This window comes from Sus scrofa, chromosome 6, assembly GCF_054392235.1.
Source record: "Sus scrofa isolate SSC_HxYL_T2T_F1_AM1 chromosome 6, Sscrofa_HxYL_maternal_Yorkshire_Landrace_v2.0, whole genome shotgun sequence".
NCBI classification, from domain to species: domain Eukaryota; kingdom Metazoa; phylum Chordata; class Mammalia; order Artiodactyla; family Suidae; genus Sus; species Sus scrofa.
The window spans coordinates 37,781,015-37,804,754 of NC_139388.1; the positions used below are offsets into that span (position 1 = coordinate 37,781,015).

The window sequence follows — 23,740 nt, forward strand, 5'->3', positions numbered from 1 at the left end:
TGTGCCAGCCAGCTCTACCCTGCCTCTTCCTTATGGTAGAGACTTCTGACAAGTTCCTCAACCTCCTTAAGTTTCAGCTTCCTCATCTGTAAAGTGAGCAGGATGCCTACCTCCCAGGGTTGTTTGTGGGGGCTCAGCAGGATTGTTTGTGTAGAGTCAACCCATCAATCATTTGCAGGAGACGTTTCCTCTCTCTCTCTCTCTCTCTCTCTCTCTCTTTTTTTCTTGGTCTTTTTAGGGTCACACCCACAGCATATGGAGGTTCCCAGGCTAGGGGTCGAATCTGAGCTACAGCTGCCCGCCTACACCACAGCCATCAGAACTCGGGATCCGAGCTGCTTCTGCAACCTAGACCACAGCTCATGGCAACACCGGATCCATAACCCACTGAGCAAGGCTAGGGGTCAAACCCACGTTCTCATGGATACTAGTCAGATTCATTTCCACTGAGTCACGATTGGAACTCCTGCAGAAGACTTTCTGTTGGAAGTGCTGTGTGCATAGCCCAGCTTCTCACATAGGGTTAAGCATGAAAGGAGTATTTGCAAAAGCGGTGCATATAACATACACAGATGTTTATACAGCTTGTATAGCATATCTTCCGGCCACAGCACCTTCAGCCAATCCCCTTCTCGAGTGCGGTCTCTGCGCCTTCTCAGTGCCCCTCAGCTCTCCCTGTGGTGGTGACAGCTCCTCTCTTTCACTCTGAAGACATCACAACTTCCTTCTCCTCCAGGAAGACAAGCAGAGCTCACCTTAGCCATCGCTGTCCTCTCTCCCACCCCGTGTCTAGAGAATGCTCGGAGCCTTGTAGACACTCCGGTGAAGCTTGTTGTCTAAAACTCCACCGCCCACGTGACTCAGCCCAGAGGTCCCACCAAGCCGATGCCTGTCCTTGGGCTGTTTTGTTTTGAAGGCGGCTGTGCGCAGCCAGGTGCCCAGACCCGACTGCAGTGCGTGAGGCTGAGCTGGTCTCCCCTCCAGCTCCACAAACTCATCTGTCACATGAGCCACCGCCGCGCCCCCCCACCCCGCCCCTCCACCCAGACTCAACCACGCCCTCTCCACAAACAGGAAACCAGACTACCAGGATGCTGAAGCCCAAGCCCTTGCCTCTGGGATTTGGGGACCTTACCACCTTCTGATAACTCCCCGTCTATGTAAAATAAAGTCTGACGTCTTTCCCAGGTCCATCAGGCCCCCTGGCTCTGGCTCCTGCCCTCCTCTCAACCTCAAAACCCCCCTTCGCCTCTCCTCACCCCCCAGCTCCAGCTCCAGCTCCAGGCACATGGGCCTCCTCGGGGCTCTGCAAACACACTAACCACGCTCTCTGCCCCGAAGCTCTTCTCTAGATGTCCCCCCACCTCCCCATCCAGATCTCTGCTCACACGTCAGCCCCTCAGAGGGGCCGTCCCTGGCCAGCCTGTTTGTAAAGTGGCATAAACACAGCTTTTCCTTTGCAGAATCCTCATTGCGGTGGGGATGCGCTTTTTCTCTATTCTTCATCTTTCCGTTGCAGGTGATCTCTGAGAGACAGCAATGAGCAATGGCTTGAAGCAAGATCTTGATTTTCTGCTCAGGAACTTAACCTGGACAGCCTGGTTGAAAACCAGGAATCCTGGCACTAGACTGACCAGAGGCTAAAAACAGAGTTGCCCTGATTCTTGCCCCCTGCTGAAATCCAGAAAGTTTCAAGGAAGCAAAGACTGTGACAACAGGTGTTTGTTTTTTGTCTTTCGAGGGCTGCACCCACAGCATATGGAGGTTCCCAGGCTAGGGGTTGAATCAGAGCTGTAGCCACTGGCCTACACCACAGCCACAGCAACTCGGGATCCAAGCCGCATCTGTGACCTACACCACACAGCTCACGGCAACGCCGGATCCTCAACCCACTGAGCAAGGCCTGGGATCAAACCTGCGTCCTCATGGATGCTCGTCAGATTCGTTTCCACGGAGCCATGACAGGAACTCCTGAAGTGATCATTTTATCTTTCTACTCCGGCAGAGCTCAGCTCCTGCCAATAACTTTTTCCTTGACGTGTCAAAGGGGAGCAAGACCCAATTTACTCAGCCCATTGGGTCCCAGCTGTTCTCAGCCCAGGGGCCCATCTACCTCCTACCTCAGAGGGAGACCAGCCAGACCACCTCTCTCTCAGCCTGTCTCCCCAGCCATTGCCCCCTGTTCTCCGAGGCAGGGTTGAGTCATCTGATAAAGGAGGTGGGGGAAGCCGTGGGGGGATGCTTAGCTCAGCCTCCTTCTCTGGGGGAGCCAGGCTTTCTTCAGACAGCAAGTTCTTGCCTGCTCTCCACTCAGAAAAGGGGCTTCCCCACCTGCCCTGGAGGGACGGAAAGAAGAGAAGGCCTGAGGGGGGTCTAACTATGCCAGTCACTGGACTCCGTCTAGTTCATGAGTAAAGCCACAGCTTCTAGTCCACATGATCCGTTATCACTAAATGTCGAGTTCCCGTTGTGACTCATCATGGTGTCCGTGAGTGGGTTAAAGATCTGGCATTGCCACAAGCTGTGGCAGAGGTCACAGATGCAGCACAGATCCTGCATGGCTGTGGCTGTGATGTAGGCTGGCAGCTGCAGCTCTGATTCGACCCCTAGCCTGGGAGTCTCCATATGCTGCAGGTGCAGCCATAAATAAATAAATAAATAAATAAATAAATAAATAATAAATTTCTGGTTCCTCTGTTGGCCTGTCAATTGGTTATGGATTTAGATGTGTTTCCTTCACCTATTACTGCATAAAAATCATCCAAACTCAGTAGCTTAAATTAACGGTTTACTATTTCTTGTGAGTTTGTGGGTGGACCAGATAGTTCGTTTGCGGCCCCGGCTGGCAGCCAGAATGCTGGGCTGGCAGCGAGTCCAACATGGCCTCACTCAAGTGGCTGGTATTTGGTGCTGGCCTCTAGCTGTGAGCTCATCCAGGGCTGCCCACGGGGGCTGTGGGGAGTCTTGACGCTCCTCCACATTGTCATTTGGGCTTCCTCTTGGCATCACGGCAACCAGGTTTCAAGTAAGACTGTTCCACAAGCAAGTGTCCCAGCAGAAGTGAACAGCTGGCCTTAGGAGACATGGAATATCACTTCTGGTGAATTCTATTGGTCCACGCTGTCACTCACAGAGCCAACGCAGATTCTTCTTCTTCTTCTTCTTTTTTTTTTTTTTTTTTTTTTTTTTTTTGTCTTTTTGCCATTTCTCGGGCCGCTCCTACAGCATAAGGAGGTTCGCAGGCTAGGGGTCGAATCGGAGCTGTAGCCGCAGCCTACACAAGAGCCACAGCAACACGGGATCCAAGCCTCATCTGCAACCTACACCACAGCTCACGGCAACGCCGGATCCTTCACCCACTGATTGAGGCCAGGGATCGAACCTGCAACCTCATGGTTCCCAGTCAGATTCGTTAACCACTCAGCCATGATGGGAACTCCTGAGCCAATGCAGATTCTTGATGCGAAGAGCAGTCTGCACATACAGAGAGGAAAAGCCCACCTTTGGAGACTACCTAGCACAACGGGGGATAGAATATCGAGCCCTCTAAACCCCCACAGTGACTCCTGCACACTAGATCACACGTTCGTTCCTTCATTACCTCTTCCCTTCGAGTAAGTTCATGAGAGCGAGCGCTTAGCTTTGTCGATTGCCATGCTGCCGGGACTCAGAACAATGCCTGACACATGGGAGGTGCTTAGTACATCTTTGTTGAAGGAATAAATGAATGAAACAAACAGTCATTCCACTGTCTTCACCAGCCACCGGAAGCTGAACGGGCCAATAAGGATTCATGGGAAAAGCGAGACTTAAGCTGGGCTTTAAAGGCAGGTGGTTCTGGCAAGAAAGTGTTCTGCAGATCGGCTGAGCAGCAGTGATTGGCCACAGATATTGAGTGGCCCAGGCTCTTGCCTCGTGGACACACAACTGACCAGGACTCTCTTCACCTGTGTTGTTCCGAACACAATACAGACAGGATAGCAAATCAGAGGGAACCCAGGGGGCTTTCATTATACTTGATGCATGCAGGGGGCCCCACAGGTAGTATGAGGAAAGGAGGAGGAGATAGGATCTGAATTACCACTAGCTCAGTTCCAGGGTCAAGGCTTTCTCTGAACTGACTGTGTAGACCAGGGGTTCTCCTGGGGAGGGGGGTTAGTCCCCTGACTTTCTCAGGGGATATTAGCCAATATCTGGAGACATTTTTGTTGGGGTCACAGTTGGGCTGGGAGGGTGCTCCTGGTATCCAGTGGCTGCCAAATATAATTCACAGGACAGGCGCCCACAACAAAGAATCATCTGCCCAAATGTCGACTGTGCCATTGTTGAGAAACCCTGTTGTAAAGAGTGATGGGAAAATATTGTGGATGAAGCACAAGAGGGAGCTGGCAGGCAGGCCATCTTTGTAGGAGCGTTTGGCCCAGACATTGCAATCCCACCTAAGATGACTAAGTTTTATAAGTAATTCCTCTCAATGTTGTAGCAGTCTGAATTCACGTTGGGGGAGTTTCAAATAGCATGGATAATAAAAATGCACAGGAATTATAACGGCAGGAAAATACATGACAGGAAGCAGCAGAAGCACCAAGGTTTTTCTGCAGCTAAGGAAAAACAAGCCCCTGCACTTTAATGTCAAGATGCTACCACCAAAATCCCATTCAAATTTCCCTTCTCTGTCTCCCCTCCACTGTCCCTGCTACAAGCCACTGTCATCTTTCTCCTGAACCAATATCCCCTAAATGCTCTTTCCAGGTCTGCTCTGGCCCCCCCGGGCTTCCTCCCCCAGCGAAGGGAGAGCATAAAATAAACGGTTAATTTGCCACTTCAAAACCTGGGGAGGCTTCCCACTGCACTTAAGGTGAACCACAAAATCTGTAACTGGCCCTCCAGGTTCTGGAGGATCCAACATCGTTTTTAATTTTTCTTTCTTTCTTTCTTTCTTTTTTTTTTTTTTTTTTGCTTTTTAGGGCCACAGCAGAGACATATATGGAAGTTCCCAAGCTAGGGGTCAAATCAGAGCTACAGCTGCCAGCCTATGCCACAGCCATAGCAACGCAAGATCCGAGCCACATCTGTGACCTATACCACAACTCACAGCAATGCTGGATCCTTAACCCACTGAGTGAGGCCAGGGATCAAACTCACATCTGCATGGATATCAATCAGATTCCTTTCAACTGTGCCACAATGGGAACCTCCTATTTTTTGGCCACACCTGCGGCGTGCGGAAGCCAGGGATCCAATACACACCATAGCAGTGACCTGAGCCACACCAGGGACAATGCCAGGTCCTTAACCCATGGAGCTCCTAGGGAACTCTAGAGATCCAATCCTATTTTACCTTCGGGTGCAACCCTGTCTTGGCTCACTCCAGTCCAGAAGGGCCGCTCTCCATGCCTAGGATATTCTAGCTCAATCCAGTCTCGGGTCCCTGCCCCCAGGGAGCTGAAGTTCTGATGACATCTGGAGATGGGCTTGCACCAGTCATGTCATACAAGTACAGAGAAAACTGGCCCTAGTCCTCTGATGAGAAGGCCACAATGCCCCATGAATCTGGGCCCAGGGGACCACGCTCATCAGAGGCCAGTGAATGAATTCTTGAACAAGTCAGTGTGGAACTGAGATCAGATAGATGGGCAAGAATTAACTAAGTGAAAAGAAAGCTGGAGGAAGCCACAGCTTGTGCAAATACCTTCAGGCAGTGCAAGCCTAGGGCGGAGGGGGGAGCAGACGTGGAATAAGCAGGGCAATGGATCTTCTTCTTTTAATAAAAAAAAAAAATTTTTTTTTTTTTGCTTATTTTTAGGGCTGCACCCACAGCTTTTGGAAGTACCCAGGCTAGGGTTGGAACAAAGCCACAGCTGCTGTGCACCACAGCCACAGCAACGAAGTATGCGAGCCTTGTCTTTGAACTACACCACAGCTCACAACAATGCTGGATCTCCAACCCACTGAGTGAGACCAAGGATTGAACCCACTTCTTCATGGATCCTAGTTGGGTTCGTTAACCGCTGAGCCACAAAGGGAACTTCAGGGTCAATGGATCTTGCCAGTGCTGCAAACCAAGATAAAGAGTTTGGCTCCCCCTTCCCCCCCCCCACATCTGTGACCTTCACCACAGCTCATGGCAATGCTGGATCCCCAACCCACTCAGCAAGGCCGGGATCAAACCTGTGTGCTCATGGACACTGGTCAGATTCATTTCCACTGCGCACAAGGAAACTCCAAGAGTTTGACTTTTATTCTGAGCCTAAGGGGAAGCTCCTAGAGCATCTTAAGCATGAAATTAAGTAATAAAATGTGTCATTTGAGAATTCGTAAATACTTTCACCTTGTAGCTCCTGAAATTCAGAGAGAGGCCAGGAAGAATGTTGGGGACCCCCCCACAGTTGTCAGAGGGAAAGATGATGGTGAGTTGGACTACTGATAAGGCAGATGAGAGACTGAACAGTTTGCCAATGTATTGAAATTTATGTGTGGTGGAAGCACAGCTGTAATCCTGTTTTTCACTCTAAAGCCCTAGGTGTTATTACACCAAAATCAAAGAGCCCAGGAAGACATACCCCACGTTAAGTCTCTTTATCAATTGGTTGGTAAGTCAAGCAATATGACAGGTGTAAGTCTGGTTTTGACAGCATCCCAAGGCAAGGAGGGTCCAAGCATTAGGGGGTTGGTTGGTCATGAGAACATATCATCTGCTTACTTCTGCACAAGGGCAGACAAAGCAGCTGGTTGCATGGCAGAGCATGTAATTGCATGTAAGAGCACCTAGCACGGAGTCAGACTGCCTAGATTCAAATGCCTATTCCTACCACTTCACTCACTGGTTTGGTAGAATGTTCCAGAACTTCTCTCAGCTTCTCTCCTCATTTACTTTTTTATTTTTTATTTTATTTTTTTGTCTCTTGTCTTTTTAGGGCCGCACCCATGGCACATGGAGGTTCCCAGGCTAGGGGTCGAATTGGAGCTACAACCGCCGGCCTATGCCACAGCCACAGCAACGCCAGATCCAAGCTGTGTCTGCGACCTATACCACAGCTCACGGCAACACCGGATCCTTAACCCACTGAGCAAGGCCAGGGATCGAACCTGCAACCATGAATCCTAGTTGGATTTGTTTCCACTGCAACACGAGAGGAACTCCTCTTTCCTCATCTTTAAAATAGCAACAGGATCAAACTCAGGTTTGACCCAAGGCCTTGCTCCGTGGGTTAAGGATCTGGCGTTGTCGTGAGCTGTGGCATAGGCTGGCAGCTACAGCTCCCATTCGACCCCTAGCCTGGGAACTTCCATATGCCACGGTGCGGCCCTAAAAAGACAAAAGACAAAAATAAGTAAATAAAATAGGAATGATAAAAATAGCGAGCACTGCTGGAGTTTTAGGAAGCCAGTGAACACTTGCTGCTCCTCCGGCATTCAGAAGTGAGACACAAAAGCAGGTGTCAGACAGGTAGAGCTCAAAGGGCTGCCTTTGTTACTGACAAAGCTGGACTGGAGGATGTGGTTGAGTGAAAATACTTCACCGAGTCACTGACAAAGTGGGCAACCGCAAACACAAGATAATAACACAGTTTCTGGGGGCAGGGTGGCCCAACCCAGCGCTGATCCCTGACAGTGGGCTCAGAGAAGCTTCCCTCCTGCCCTGGAGAAGAGTGGGCAAGGGGCAGACGGAAGCTGTGTTTCCCCACAGTTGACCCTGCTGGAGAAAAGAGGAGGAACCCACCCTCCTCCCACCGTGAAAATCTGGGAGGGGGAAACACGTGATTCCCTCAACATCCTCTCATGAGGTTGTTATGGAGATTCGAGAAAAAGTTAGATAAAGGGTCTGGAATATAGAGTCCGTGAAGGTCTTCTCCCTGGAGTCCACTGTCCTGGGTGGTGAGGCCAGCCAGGTAGGCAAGATTGGCCAACCAGTGGAAGCTGTGGTTCAGAAACGATAGGAAGCAAAGGGAGTTTCTTAAAAGGGGATTTCTCTCTCTCCCTTTCTCTCCTCATTCCCTACACTCAGGAAATCTTGAGAGTTCCCTAAAGGGAAACGCTGACCAGATATGAACTGGCAAGTATTCTGAACTGGGGAAAACCCCCAAAGCTGTATCTCTGGGGAGACACTAATCCAGAGACTTACGGACACAGTCTAAGGGCCCAACTTTCTTTTACAGTTGTGTGTAAGGACAACTAGTGTTGTTTTAGGAGAGGTTTGGGGTGGGGGGTGGGGTGGGGGAGTTGTCCTTTGCTTTTCAAAGCAGCCCTCTTTCCCACCCTAACAATTAAGTAATAAACAATCACCAGCAGGGATGCAAACAGGAACTGTGCCGGGGAAAGCCCTTGTCCAATCACTGAACAATAGCAACTCCATTTAAGGTGAGTGAACCCAGAAGACAGGAAATAACGTGTTGTGCTGACTCCAGCTCAGGGTGCAATTTATCTTCGAGGCCACTCCAGCTCTGGGTGCAACGTATTGGTAAGGGAATACCAATCTGACCTGTCTCAGCCAATCTCAGGTCATCTACCTGATGGAGGAAGGCTGCTGGCTGTGTAGACACCAAGGGAAAAGCCCAGGGGAACAGGAAGTTGTCTGTCTGTGAACCTAGTGGTTCTCTTCCCTGTGCTGAGTCATCTTTAGGTGGGGCACTAGGGGATCACACCTGCCTGAACTTCTGAGGCAAATGGAAAACCCCAGCAGCCCGGATCCTTGAGGTTTTACCTCGGGTATTCCCTCTTACCAAAACCATTCCCCCTTGGCCTTTCCAACTGCCACATCTTTAGATCCCCTTCTTTCTCCTCAAGGGGGAATCTATACAGAGGGAGGGGACCCCCAGGCTCACATGGTCAGTATGGCTGCATAATCCATACAAAACTTTTCTGTGAAAATGAAGCCTTTAGTATATGGCTAATTTAGTAATAACAGCTACTACTTGGTGCTCACTTACCGTGTCCAGGTACTATATATTAATTTTCACAATAATAGGAAGTACTATTGTTATCTACATTGACAGACGAGACAGTATAACATAGACAAGTACGTTCATGGTTCCTAATTATCATGGTATCTAATTATCCAACATTTAGCCCAAAGGAAACCACTTTATCTTCCACAACCTGTTTCCATGGACTCAGAGAATGAAAAACCTGGAAAGACTTTGGAGATAACTAAGAGCAACTGTTGAATTTACAGATGGGAAAACGGACCTGGAGAGGGCTTAGGGTATACTTTCCCAAACCCCCACTGACATCATGGAAGAGCCCCTAATCCCCCACTTCTGGTACTTCTATGTCACATTCTCCTCCTCCCCACTCAGAAGAAACCACTCTTCTGAATTTTCCCTAATTATTTCTTTGCTTTTCAAATCACCATACACATTACTCCCATTTTCTTCTCTTCCCGTCAACATTTTTATTTAAGAACAAAGTAAAGTAATGGAAAGAGGGAAGCAAAGGACAGGCAGGGAGACAGGAGGGTGGGGGAGGGAGAGAAGGAAGGAGGAAGAGAGAAAAACCATCGGTCAATTACTGAGAAGCCGATAACTCAATCTGTTAGAGCCCTAGATTGGGCTGCAAGATGTCTGAAGAAAAGCCAGATCCCTTGTGTGACACCGGCTCCGTCCCGCCTACTGGCTCGGAGCCTCCACCTCAACTGTAAATCCAGAAATTCACCATCCACCAGGTCGCCCAAAGCGTCGCACCCTCACCAAAGACAGCCCAGGTTCCTGCCTTCGTTCTGCCCTAAACAAGCATGGCGACTGCGCGTGACGTCGCCTCCGTCGCCTACACTCCAGCCCCAGCCCCTCGGGGGCGGCGATTCTCAATGACGGCGGCGGGCGGTGCGCAGGCGCGGCTGCGGGGCCCGGCCCGCGGCGGCGGCGGCGGCGGCGGCAGCGGCGACGGCAGCGGCGCAGGGGCTATTTCCCCGCAGTTGCCCAGCTGTGGCGGCCGCGCGGGGATGGTGTAGCCGGGCCTCCGGGCAGGCGGCGGGGCGCGGGCCGAGGCGAGGCGGCCGGGAGGGCCGACGCCGACTGACCGGCTCGAGTGTAGCGGCAGCACGCTGAGGGGGCGTCGCCGCCGCCGGCCCCCGGCGCCGCCGCGGGAGGCCGCGCCCGCCATGGCGGCCCGGGCGGTGCTGGACGAATTTACGGCGCCAGCCGAGAAGGCGGCGCTGCTGGAGCGGAGCCGCGGCCGCATCGAGGGCCTGTTCGGCGTGAGCCTGGCGGTGCTCGGCGCGCTCGGGGCCGAGGAACCTCTGCCCGCGCGCATCTGGCTGCAGCTCCTCGGGGCGCAGGAGGCGGTGCACAGCGCCAAGGTGAGTGCGGCCGCCGCCCCCGCGCGATCGCCTTCCCCGGCCCGGCCCCAGCGCGCGCGCGCGCAGCTTTCCGTCGGTCGGGGTCCCTGGGCACCCCCACACACCCTTTCCTTCTTGCCCTTCATGCGCGGACTCCGCGACGCGCGATGGTGGGAGTGCAATCTCCCGAGCCTCGGCTCTCGAGCCATGTGACCTTGGGTTAGCGGTTTTATCCTCGGCGCCTCAGTTTCCCTGTTTGTAGAGTGGCGCTGACGACAGCACTTGACTTGAAGGGCTTTCGCGAGGATTCGATTAGGTGATTGTGTAAAGCGCGGTGCACAGTGACTGGCAAGGAGTGAACGAGCTAAGAATGTTGCCTGTTGTTGTCTTTCCCCCCTAGCCCTCGGGCTGGTGCGCAGGACCTGATGGCTGGGCCCGCAGCTTTCTGGCCCACCACCTCAGCCGCTTTTCTCTTCCCAGGTCTCCTCTGGGAAGGTTCAAAGGGGTTCTGAACCTTTGGGGGGGGTGTCAGACCCCTTTTGAAAGAGTGAGCAAAACCATGTTGGTAGTACGTTCCTCAGAACATCAAGAAGAGAGGGATGTTTATAACAGTGTTTAGAATAGCTTTGTTCCCTGTATCGATTTTACGTACAACTAACATTTATTGAATGGTTATAGCACCTCAGACGTTAAGTACTGCAGAAGGATTCCTTAAAAAATCCAGTGAGGTAGATTTTTGTTGTCTTCCTGTCTTAAACAGCTGGGGAAACTGAAACTTTCGAAGAGGTGACTCACCCTCTCTCTAAATCAGCATTTCAGACTTATACCTCTTTTGGACACCTTCAGCTATTCCCTTCCTTCCTCAAGCCAAAAGACAGCAAGACTTCTGGGGAGCCAGGTTCCTCCAGGTTTTCCCATTGAGTAAGTGGGAGAGTCAGGATTCAGACTGGGGTGGTGCTTGTCCTTAATACCCATCTCCCAAATGATGACCCCTCTGAGGGAGGGAAATTTCACAGTGTCCTGGAAGGATCTGATTAGCTGTAACTTCTGGCTTTCTTAGATTAAGAACCCTGAATGCTTGCTTTTAATATGTTTAGAGGAATTAGGAAACGTAATAGCCTGATTCTTCTCCACAGCTTGATTTAAAGCACTGCAGATGTTGAGTCAAGTTAGCTTTCCTGTTCCTGATTTTTTGAAACCAATGATCTGATTTCCGACAACTGGTCTCCCTCCTTGTTTTCACCCCAGCCACTCAATTTCTCCCACTCCTGAAGGCGAAAAAATTTGACATGTCTAAGTCCTATTGTGGCTTCTAAAAGTCTCTTAGGTGTATTCCTTCCTTTCTTTTCCATCACTTTTGTAGCAGTTAAAACCTTCTTTCTTGGTCTGTGCCCTCCCTTTATTGTCTTCACTTCACCCCTTCTTCTCTCCCTAGCACAACTTGCATTAGACTAATTTTTCCACAAAAAGTCATTCTCCTGTCCCGGAATCGCCTCGAGCCTCCTGTTGTCTGTCTTATTCACTCCAGACTTCTCTGATTTACAAAACCCTTATTAGTCCAACCCCACTTTAATTTCCCAATTCTCTGCGTTAACAGCTCTCAGCTTAAACCTCCATTGTAGTCTCACTAGCCTCACTGCTTTTACTGTGTCCTCTGCCTGCTCCCAGTTCAGCATTACTCGAGGCTGACCACAAGCATGGAAAGTGCTTCTTTTTCTTTCTTTCTTTCTTTTTTTTTTGCTCTACAGAAAAACCCTGCCGGACCTCCCAACTCCAGTGCTCGTGCCTGTTTCTGTTGTGCAGTCCAACATAAGCTAATTGGAAAAGGTGTGTCTTACAGTATCTCAGTAGCATGTGTCACCTGCCTATTTATCTTTGTTATACGTGTTACTCATTATCCAACTCTCCCATTTGTAAGAAATTCTTTTTTTTTTTTTTTCCCCTCTTGAGATTCCTGGGTAAGAGTTGAATGCCATACTCAAGGGGCTTTTTGTTCTTGGTAATTCATTATGGAGTTTGTTTTGCATTCTTTTGAGGAAGAGAATATTAACTTGGTTTTTAAAAATTAAGGACAGGAAAACAAACTTCAGCATCTGCAGTTAAGCTGTGGAGAAGGAGAAGGTTTGGGGAAGGAAGATTTAGAGTAAAGAATTTTTTAAATTAGCTGGTAGAATCTCTGATTAGCTGGCAACTTTCTGGGTCCCATCAAGTGGTTCATGTTGTTTTCTTGCTTTAAAAATGTTAATTCACTACTTTTTAGCAAATGTTCCAGTGGAGGAGAAGGCAGAGGTTTAATTAATTAGGGCTCCATTAGCTGGAGAGAGGTGAGATGGGGCTACTCTGTAGAAAATGATAATGTCCTGGGAAGTTTTTTAAAAAGGCACACGCTCTAGTAGGAGTGGCCACTTAGTCAAAGGGGAAACTTGTTGGTGGGAGCCCACTTGAGCTGGGCTTTGAAGAGCCAGGAAGATTCCCCGGTGGTGGTGGTTGCAGGCAAGGCCCTAGAAGCCAGGAGAGCATGGATGTGTCAAGGTGCCCAGTGAGAGATGGAGCTTCCAGGGACCCAAATGCCATTGGCCCTTATTCAGTAGGGAGTCAGTGATGATTTGGGGAGAGGAAGGATTTGCCTGAAACTATGTTTGAAGGCAGGGAGACCCAACTGCAGAAGGGACATTGTTCCAATTTAGAACTGGACATGGGTGGGTGACAGAAGTTTTCACTGGGATTTAGCAACTGAGTAGATGGCCACATCCCTGGCCTAGGAACTTCTGCATGCTGGGAGTGTGGCCAAAAAGAAAAAGAAAAAAAAAGTTCAAGTATGCGCAAGATATCATAGTAATACAGGAGAGGAAGGGGATTACTCTGCCCAGTGGGGTGCAGGAAGATGCATGAGAGTTTCCCAGAGGGAAGAGCATGTGCAAAATCACAGGGATTCCTCAAGTGTGAGAAGAGTGGAGGAAATGTGCCAGGACACAGAGCACATGGACTTGATAAAGAACATGGCTTTTACCAAGCAGGCAGGCTTCAGAGGGTCGTGGAAGAGTTGTAAGGACATGAGTGATGCCGTCAAATTTATGTTTCCAAGAAACGCCTCCATCGTAAGTGTTTATACCTCTAGGTTTGTGCTACTCAGTATAGTCCATTGCTGGTTTGTGATAATAGAAGTACAGAAATTGAGGGTAAGCATTTAGCAACTTTTATAGCAATGTGACATTACTACAGGGGCTAGAGAAGCAATGTCTGAAAGTGAGAGGAAACCCAGAAGCATGCATTGTTTACAGGGGTCCAGTGGGAGGGGACTGAAGTCTGGACGTACACATCCTGGAAACCACAGAGGCTGAGGATTGAATTTCAGAGAGGAAGTGGAGGTACTAACGGTGAGGTACCTCATTCACAAAGAAATCAATGCAAAGCAGGATCCTTGGAGTCAGGCAGTGTGGTGTGGCTGGAGATGAGGCTGAAGAGATCTGAGCCCTGGGGAGTGCCAAGAGTTAGAACTCTTCCTTTACTGATTTATTTTTTTTGTCTTTTTGCCTTTTCTAGGGCCACTCCCTCGGCATATGGAGGTTCCCAGGCTAGGGGTCTAACTGGAGCCTACGCCAGAGCCACAGCAACGCGGGATCCAAGCCGTGTCTGCAACCTACACCACATCTCACGGCAACACCGGATCCTTACCTTAATCCACTGAGCGAGGAGGCCAGGGACCGAACCCGCAACCTCATGGTTCCTAGTTGGATTCGTTAACCACTGAGCCACGATGGGAACTCCAAAACTCTTCCTTTAGATCAGAGAGTCACAGAGTTTTCAGAATGTTCCCCAGGACCAAGTGGGGATACTGCATAGAGAAGTGGCTGGTTGATAAGAAGGAACTGGTAAGCCACAGTGCTGGTGCCCATGGAAGATGGCAGATGTCCATGCTCAGTATTAGGCAGTCACGCAGTGTGGACCTAGTAAAGTCTGATCTCACTCAAGGGAAGCCAGATGTCTGCATTTCATAATGGGTAATCTGGTTTTGGTTTTTTTGAGGCAGCTAATTTATGTTTTGAAAACCATGCATGCAATGAATTATATCTCAATAAAAGTTTTGCAGTAATACGTTCTTTTTAAGTACATATTCTAAAAAAAGAAAACAGAAAGCAGCCATGCATGCTAAACAAAACATGTCGCTGGACCAGATTCAGCTTTTGAACTGCCTTTTTAGGACCTCTGCTATAGATAGTAGGAAACAAATGAGTGAAGATACGCTCTTTTTTTTTTTTTTTTTTTTTTCCATTCGGTGAAGAGGGAATGCAAGGCCTTAATGGCTTATTAGTGCTGTCTTAGTAAAGTAGGATACCAGTTTATAGCCAGAGAGAGAGGGTGAAAATTTGAAGGCAGTGGAGTATGTTAGCATAGACACAGTGGAGCTGTTGGAAGTACATTGGAAAGAACACAAAAGCACCGTGGACCTGAAGTAAGGGCCAGCAAAGATTAGATGTATGAATTTATTATATCATTTGATCCAGAAATTCTCAAGTAGGTGATGATGTCCCCCATCAGGGTGTTGCTGAAGCCAACACACAAAGACTAAAGGAATCTAAAGTGCTGTCGAGCAAGGCAGAATGGGCCTCAGAAGTGTCTCTGAATGGTTAGTCCTGTTTGGGCTAGAACAGTCCGAAAATATGCAAGACGTACCTTTTGTCAATGAACTAATAGCTTGAGAGAATAAAGGAAGGGGCAAGGCTTTAGACCATGTTCCCGCCTAGATTCGGAACCATACAGGCAGAAGACAAGCTCGGTAAGTATTGGCGAATTCTAGAGGTTGTAGTTAGAGAGACATTTCAGAGATCAGAATCTTGGCTGTGGAGCAGTTCTGAGGATGAACCAAGGAGTGGTGCGTCTGTGGTCATGGGCGAAGTGGAAGCATTCCTCTTAACTTAAGAGAAGTGAGAGGCTAGTAGGATGGAAGTGTGAGGCTTGTAGAGATAATGCTTTGCTGAGGTCACAGGGATCCATAGCAGAGACTTGGGTGCTAGCTAGGGTTGCTTGGTGAGCTCAGAGCCTGCCCTGGAGGTTAACAAACAAAAGAAGAGTAATTGGCAGTAAACAGCATGGGTACTTGTATGGTTTCTTCATGAACCTTCAGGGTGCCAATCTGCTAACTGCAGCTGCCCATCAGTTGGTGGTATTTTAGGCCTTACCTCACGGCAGTGAAAAACCACCGTGAGACATAGCCAGTGACCTAGCAAGAGCATCAGTCTGGAGGACTTCGAAGGAGAGATTTGGAGGATTCATCAATCTTTCACATTGAAATTACAGTACCCCTGAGAAAATATAAGGTAGACCAACATCCAGTCTGCTTTTAATTTGGGAGGAAGGGCAGAGAGGGCCTTCTGAGTAGTTGACGATGGTCCTTTACCTGAGTTTTTGCTTGAATATTTATGGAGTTGAGAGGAGAAAGATAAGGATAAAGAAAATGCAATTCCTGTAGGAGTGGCCTATTGCTTTACTGACTTCAGAAGGTTAAAATGGACCCTGTATTGTTTCGTTACCTTTTCTGTTAGAAGAACTTGGTACCTGGTTTCATGAATGAATTCTTGAACAGTAGATTTGTTCATGGAGGAAATAATTCATAGATGTAATACTGAGTAGTGACAGAGTTTATGTTTTGGTTTTACCAGAAAAGAGGTTGGTGGCCTTTTGCATTTCCTAGAATGATACTTTTTTTTAACTCACTATGGTTGTGAAAATCATCTTCTTAAGAAACAGTGGTTTGTTCAGTCTGTTTTTCTGGTTAATATTGTGGGGTTATACCAGAATGTCGAAATAAAGGATACTCTCACACTGATTATAGGGGTCAAAGTGATTGCTCACGACTGTAGTTTCCTCTTCCCTGTTTACCAGCTAGTATTGTAGGGTTTTGATTAAGACAGGGACATCTTGTTCTGTGTTGGCTTTTTACTAAATTATTATAATTGCATAATATGCATTATTATTATTGCATTTCAGTCTTGCATTTCAAAGACAAAATTATAGGGAGGAAATCCTTACAGTAATTAATAAAAGAACTTTTTTTTTTTTTTTTTTTTTTTTGCTTTTTAGGGCCACACCCACTGCACATGGAAGTTCCCAGGTTAGGGGTCTAGTTAGAGCTACAGCTGCGGGCCTACACCACAGCCACAGCAGCATGGGATCCAAGCCTCATCTGTGACCTATACCACAGCTCAGACTGAATCCCCACCATTTTTCCATTTTTTTGTTTTCCTTTTGTGAATAGGAACTTTAAAAATGAGTGCTTCTTCTTTTCTTTTCTTTTCTTTTTTTTTTTTTTTCCAATTAAAATGCAATTCCATGAAGTTCCTGTTGTGGCTCAGCAGGTTAAGCTGAGTAGATGCTGTGAGGATGCAGCTTCTATCCCTGGCCTCACTCATTGGGTTAAGGATCTGGCGTTGCCACTAGCTGCAGCATAGGTCACAGATGTGTGCATTGATCCACCCTGTGGCCCCAAGTGCCACAGGTGCGACCATAAAAAGAAAAAAAAAAAAAAAAAAGGCCATATAATAAATATTTTAGGCTTTGTGAGTGGTAAAGCGTCTCTGTCTCATATTCTTTTTTTTTGCTTTTTACAACCCTTTAGAAGGTAAAAACTATTCTTAGGACGTACAAAAAGAGCCCGGCAGCTAGATTTACACTGTTCAGTATATAGGTACTATTGCGTATAATTGTTTAATTAAAACTCAGTGAAATTAGGAGTTCTCGTTGTGACGCAGCAGAAATGAATCTGACTAGTATCCATGAGGATGTGGGTTCGATCCCTGGCCTCGCTCAGTGGGTCAGGGATCTGGTCTTGGTGTGGCTGTGGTGCAGGTCCCGGACGAGTCTATGACTCCGATTTGACCCCTAGCCTGGGGACTTCCATATGCCTCGGGTGTGGGCCTAAAAAAGAAAAAGGGAAAAAAAGAATAGGAAAAAAAAAATAGTAAACAAAAAAAAAAGAAAAATTCAGCGAAATGAACTATTCATTTCCTCAGGTGTATTTCAAGTGCTCAGTGGCCAGATGTAGCTAGTAGGATACCCATGTGGACCATGCAGATGTAAAACATTTGTCATTACAGAAAGTTCTGTTGGACAGGCTGCCTTAGCTATTAGGTAATTCTTCTTTGGGACTGCTAGTATGATACTGAGAGAGCATGCAACTTTTCTTCCAGAGTTTCTGTAATTTGTGTTAATCGTGCCCCTTGTAGTCATAAATAACCGCCGGGGTTACTTCTGATTACACATGTGCACATGTATGCATATAGACTAGCCTGATTGTACTTAGGTTATGGCAGGAGGTATTAGCAACTACTAAGACTAGAGAATTATCTTCCCTGGAAATGTCATGAGGAACCTTAGGCTGCCTTTTCATAGCCAAGTGGTTGTCATTTGTTTTTTTTGTTGTTTTTTTTTTAGTTTGTTTTTCCTTTTAGGGCGGCAGTCTGGGCATATGGGAGTTCCCAGGCTAGAGGTCGAATCAGAGCTGCAGCTGCCAGCCTACACCACAGCCACAGTAACACTAGATCTGAGCCACATCTGCAACCTACACCAAAGCTTACCGCAATGCCAGATCCTTAACCCACTGAGCTGAGCCAGGGGTTGAACCCACATCCTCATGAACACTAGTCACATTCATTACCTCTGAGCCACAATAGGAACTCCCTGTTTTTGGTTTAATTGCCTCTTTGGCTCTTCTGTTTTAAAACTAGGAAATGAACCCCCCCCCCCCCAAATTGTCTCTACATATATCACCTGTAGTACCTATACATCTGGATGAATTCTTCTCTCCTCAAGATTCCCAAAACATGCTAAAATTTCTGGCCTGCCAGGAAGGAACCTTCTTATGCTGCATGTATGCCACAGAGTAGGTTCCAGAGCAGTGTCCTGAGCACTGGTTTCATACATGAACTATAGTTCTTGTTTTTTAACAGTAATCTTTCCATACCTGATTCAATGAGATTTATTCTTTTTTTTTTTGTCTTTTGTCTTGTTGTTGTTGTTGTTGTTATTGTTGCTATTTCTTGGGCCGCTCTCGCGGCATATGGAGGTTCCCAGGCTAGGGGTTGAATCGGAGCTGCAGCCACCGGCCTACGCCAAAGCCACAGCAACGCGGGATCCGAGCCGCGTCTGCAACCTACACCACAGCTCACGGCAACGCCGGATCGTTAACCCACTGAGCAAGGGCAGGGATCGAACCCGAAACCTCATGGTTCCTAGTCGGATTCGTTAACCACTGCGCCACGACGGGAACTCCCAATGAGATTTATTCTTAAATATGGCATTCTAATTATGGCCTTGGTTGCAGAGTGGATTTGTCTGATTTTATCCCAGTGAAAGAGAGGACAGATTCTTAATGATCCTATGCAAGTAACTACATTGCCATGAAAAGTAAAGACTCAGTGAAAGTAGACTAAGCTTCCCTGTTGATTTGATATGGTTAATAGTGTTTGATATTTAAAAAAATTTCATTGTACCCCAAGGAAATAACTAAATTTAATTTTAGGAGAGTTCCCTGGTGGTCTGGTGGTTAGGATTTGGTGCTTTGACCACTGCGGCCTGATTTCAGTCCCTGCTCTGGGAACTGCGATCCCACATCAAGGCACTGCATGCTACAAGCAAAAGAAAGAATGAGAGGGAGAGAGAGAGGGAAGAATTACCTGTTTTAACATCCTTACAAGGTGAAAGACAAATCATTGTGATTGATTGCTTGGGGGCTTTTGTGAAACATCAAAGATAGTTTAGGTATAGAAGACATTCAGACTGGTATACTGCATAGTAACAGCAAAAAACAAATTACCAAGACATGCAGTAACGTGGATGAATCTCAAAAATATTATGCCAAGTGAAAAAAGTCTTACAAAAAAGAGAGCTTACTAATCTGTATATGTGACATACTAGACAAGGCAAGACTTAGTTGTGTAATTATGGTGAGAAAAAATCATAACAACTGGAAAAAGACATTTAATACAGGTATCAGATGATATTAAGTAATTATTCGTTTTGTTGGGTGCAGTAGTAACATTGTGGTTATATTAAAAAAAAGCATGTGTAATGTGTGTGATTAAACTATACTTGGTGACTCTCTCACTTGGAAATTAGTGTATTAATATCCATGTATCCAAGGAGTGTCAGTTGATTAACCATCTACTGTTAGTCCAATCAAGGAATTAAAGTTAACTAAGGATATTGGATATTTTGCTTAAACTGACAAACTACTGAGCAACATAAAATTTCTGATACCAAAAAAAAATCACTGTTAGAATTCAACTTAGTTGAATGTATACATTTTTATTTTCCATAATCATAAGTATTATTTATAAGTAAAATAGCTTATCTGAGCAGTATGCCAATAAAGTTTAGGAAGTTCAGATCAGTCTCTTCATGATAAAAAAAATCTTAAGTTGAAAAAAATTTTATTCATGCACTGTACTCTACATTGATAAAATCAGGGAAAGGACAGCTGTTTTTAAATTAGCATGAAAATTGTCAAGTCATAAATCAAGTATATGCTAATATGAAATAATTAAATTGGAGAGTTCCCGTTGTGGCATAGTGGTTAACGAATCCGACTAGGAACCATGAGGTTGCGGGTTCGGTCCCTGCCCTTGCTCAGTGGGTTAAGGATCCGGCGTTGCCGTGAGCTGTGGTGAGGGTTGCAGACACAGTTTGGATCCCGCGTTGCTGTGGCTCTGGCGTAGGCCGGTGGCCATAGCTCCAATTCAACCGCTAGCCTGGGAACCTCCATATGCCGTGGAAGCGGCCCTAGAAAAGTCAAAAAAAAAAAAAGACAAAAAGGAAAAAAAAAAGACAAAAAAAATTTAAATTGAAAAAATTGTCACATCAGACAGATTTGTCTAAGGATTATTTTTATTACATGAATTTGGATTCTTAAATACAAATGCTCTCAGAGTTTCAGTTTCTGTGTGTCGTGGGTGTTTTTGTTTTGTCCTTAAAAGGCTAACACATAATTATAAGTTTGGATGTTTAGTTTCTCTATTTTCTAGAAGTTCTACGAATATAGATTTATGTAAAAACTTGTTCTCTGTAAACCAATTCAACAGAGGTTCTTTAAGAAATTTATTATATAATTTATTAATAACCCCTGGAGATAGGAATACACTTCACATTCACACCATAAAGAAATAAAGGCATTTTCTTGTTTATAGACACAAACATGCAGAGCTTTCAACTCTGGTTCCGTAATCTTAGCCACAGGTTGAAAGTAATTCAAAAACACAAAACTGATCCATATTTCATAAGGGCTATCTATGCTTTTAGTAGTCCTGAGACATGTTCTTGCACAAACAGAAGAACAGAGAAGACTAAAACCAGATTTTCTGGTACTCTCTCATGCCATGAAAAGTGGGTCCCTGTTATCTGCTGACGGATGGCCACATGGTCAGACTGTAAAGTCAGATTCCTGCAGACTAGATTCATGTGTGAGACCAACCTGGTGGTCTGTAGCCACTTGGTCCCAGAGCCAGTGTGGAAAGGGACATGTGGCTAAGAACCATAAAGTAAAAATGAAAAATCAGAAGGAAAAGGAACAACAGGGAAATAGCACTAGTAAAATTCACTTCCTGCTTCAGATTCACCCTGGGAGTCAAAGTGACACATACTTGAGCTCACAGAGCCGATGAGGTGCCCTTCTTGGGCCACTCAGTTTAATAGCTCCAAGCAGGTAAGCCCACTTGGACATCTCCATGGACCGTGCAAAACTGCCAAAGTGAAGATTTATTAAAAAAGTTATAAACAAGACTTTCAGTCAGGAAATGAGCCAGGACGTAAAAGTGGTTCAAAGAGCTTTTGAGTATCTTAGTTTCTGTGCTGAAAAAAAAAGAAGAATGGGTAGGAAAAAGTTGCTTGATTAGGTGAAATTGGCTAATATCTTACAAAGCAGTGAAGTTATAACCGTTGGGGTATCTTTTCTACTAGACAGAGATAATTGGCATCTCTGCTGGACAGAAATCTACATTTTAACATGCAGCAACATAGTCCAGGCCCTAATCAATAATGAATGGTGTGTCAGACAAAGGTACATTTCCCAGAGAAGTAAATAATCTTTGGGTGGGCAAGCCATTGTGATTGGGAAGCTATCCTTTTGCTTTTTTTTTTTTTTTGGTCTTTTTGCCTTTAGGGCCGCTCCCATGGAATATGGAGGTTTCCAGGCTAGGGGTCTAATTGGAGCTGTAGCCACTGGCCTACGCCAGAGCCACAGCAATGCAGGATCTGAGCCGTGTCTGCAACCTACACCACAGCTCACAACTCACGGCAATGCTGGATCCTTAACCCACTGAGCGAGGTTAGGGATCGAACCTGCAACCTCATGGTTCCTAGTCGGATTCGTTAACCACTGTGCCACGATGGGAACTCCCATCCTTTTGCTGTATTTCGAAGTTTTTGATAGTATTTCTTAATGTTACAGAAACTATTTTTTTTCATTTTTTAAAATTTTGTTGAAGTATATTTGATTGACAATGTTGTGATAATAATCTGCTGTACAACGAAGTGATTCAGTTATACGTATACACACATCCATTCTTCAGATTCTTTTCCCATATAGATTATCACAGAATATTGGGTGGAGTTCCCTGTGCTATATAACAGGTCCCCATTGACAGTAGTGTGCACATGCCAGTCTCAAACCCCCAGTCCATCCTCCCTCCCCCCCTCTCGTAACTGTAAGTTTGTCTTCAAAGTCGGAGTGTTTGTTTTGTAAATAAGTACATTTGTATCATTTTTTTAGATTCCACATATAAGTGGTATCATATGCTGTTTGTCTTTTTCTGATTTACTTCACTTAGTATGATCTCTAGTTCCATCCACGTTGTTGCAAATGGCATTATTGCGTTCTTCTTTATTGCTGAGTAATAATCCATTATATATATGTATCACATCTTCTTTCATCTGTCGATGGACATTTAGGTTACTTCCATAGCTTGGCTGTTGTAAGTAGTGCTGCAGTAAACATTGGGGTGCATGTATCTTTTTGATGTCTGGTTTTCTTCGGATAGATGGCCAGGAGTGGGATTGCTGCGTCATAAAGTAGTTCTGTTTTTTGAGGCTCCTCCAAACTGTTTTCCATAATGGTTGTACCAGTTTACATTCCTACCAACAGTGTAGAAAGGTTCTCTTTTCTCCTTTTCTCCACACCCTGTCCAGCATTTGTTTATAGACTTTTTTTTTTTCTTTTTTTCTTTTTTTCTTTTTTTCTTTTTTTTTGCTTTTAGGGCCGTGCCCGTGGCACATGGAGGTTCCCAGGCTAGGGATCCAATCAGCTGCCAGCCTACACCACAGTTACAGCAATTCGGGATCCGAGCCTACACCACAGCTCACGGCAGCACTGGATCCTTAACCCACTGAGCAAGACCAGGGATCAAACCCTCAACTTCATGGTTCCTAGTTGGATTTGTTTCCACTGAGCCACGATGGGAACTCCTATTTTTTATAGACTTTTTGATGATAGCAGTCTGACTATTGTGAGATGATACCTCATCATAGTTTTTTTATGCATTTCTCTAATAATCAGCAATGTTCAGCATCTTTTCATGTGTTTTTTGACTATCTGTATGTCTTCTTTGGAGAAATGTCTATTTAGATCTTCTGTCCAATTTTTGATTTTTTTTATATTGAGCTGCATGAGTTGTTTGTATATTTTAGAGATTAGTCCCTTTTCGATTGTTTCATTTGCAAATATTCTCTCCCATCCTGTGGGTTGTCTTTTCATTGTTTATGGTTTCCTTTGCTCTCCAAATGCTTTTAAGTTTAATTAGGTCCCACTTGTTTATTTTTGTTTTTATTTTCATTACTCTAGGAGGTGGATCCAAAAAGATACTGCTGGAGTTCCCATCGTGGTGCAGGTGTGAATGAACCTGACTAGCACCCATGAGGACTCAGGTTCGATCCCTGGCCTTGCTCAGTGGGTTAGGGATCTGGCATCACCATGAGCTGTGGTGTAGGTTGCAGACTCAGCTTGGATCCAGCATTTACTGTGGCGGTGGTGTAGGCCAGCGGCTACAGCTCCAATTAGACCCCTAGCCTGGGAACCTCCACATGCGGCAGGTGTGGCCCTAAACAAGACAAACAAACAAACAAACAAACAAAAAAAAAACCCCAGAAAACAAAAAGATATTGCTGCGATTCATGTCAAAGTGTTCTGCCTATGTTTTCCTCTTAAGAGTTTTATAGTATCTGGTCTTACATTTAGATCCTTTTTTTGGTCTTTTTAGGGCCGAAATTGCAGCATATGGAGGTTCCTAGGCTAGGGGTGGAATTGGAGCATTAGCTCCTGGTCTGCACCACAGCTCATGCAAGGCCAGATCCTTAGCCCACTGAGCAAGGCCAGGGATCAAACCTGTGTCCTCATGGATGCTAGTCAGATTCATTTCTGCTGAGCCACGATGGGAACGCCACATTTAGATCTTTAATCTACTTTGAGTTTATTTTTGT

At 46.2% G+C, this 23,740-nt stretch overlaps 1 protein-coding gene across 1 annotated transcript in view; it reads left to right on the forward strand.

The window, feature by feature from the left end:
• The first annotated feature begins 9,794 nt into the window (after nucleotides 1-9,794).
• Nucleotides 9,795-23,740, forward strand: part of N4BP1 (NEDD4 binding protein 1) — a 56,008-nt gene continuing 42,062 nt past the window's right edge. Inside the window, exon 1 of the mRNA XM_003126990.6 lies at nucleotides 9,795-10,297. Within this exon, the coding sequence (XP_003127038.3) occupies nucleotides 10,100-10,297 (198 nt within the window). The 5' untranslated portion in view covers nucleotides 9,795-10,099. The remainder of the gene's footprint in view (nucleotides 10,298-23,740) is intronic.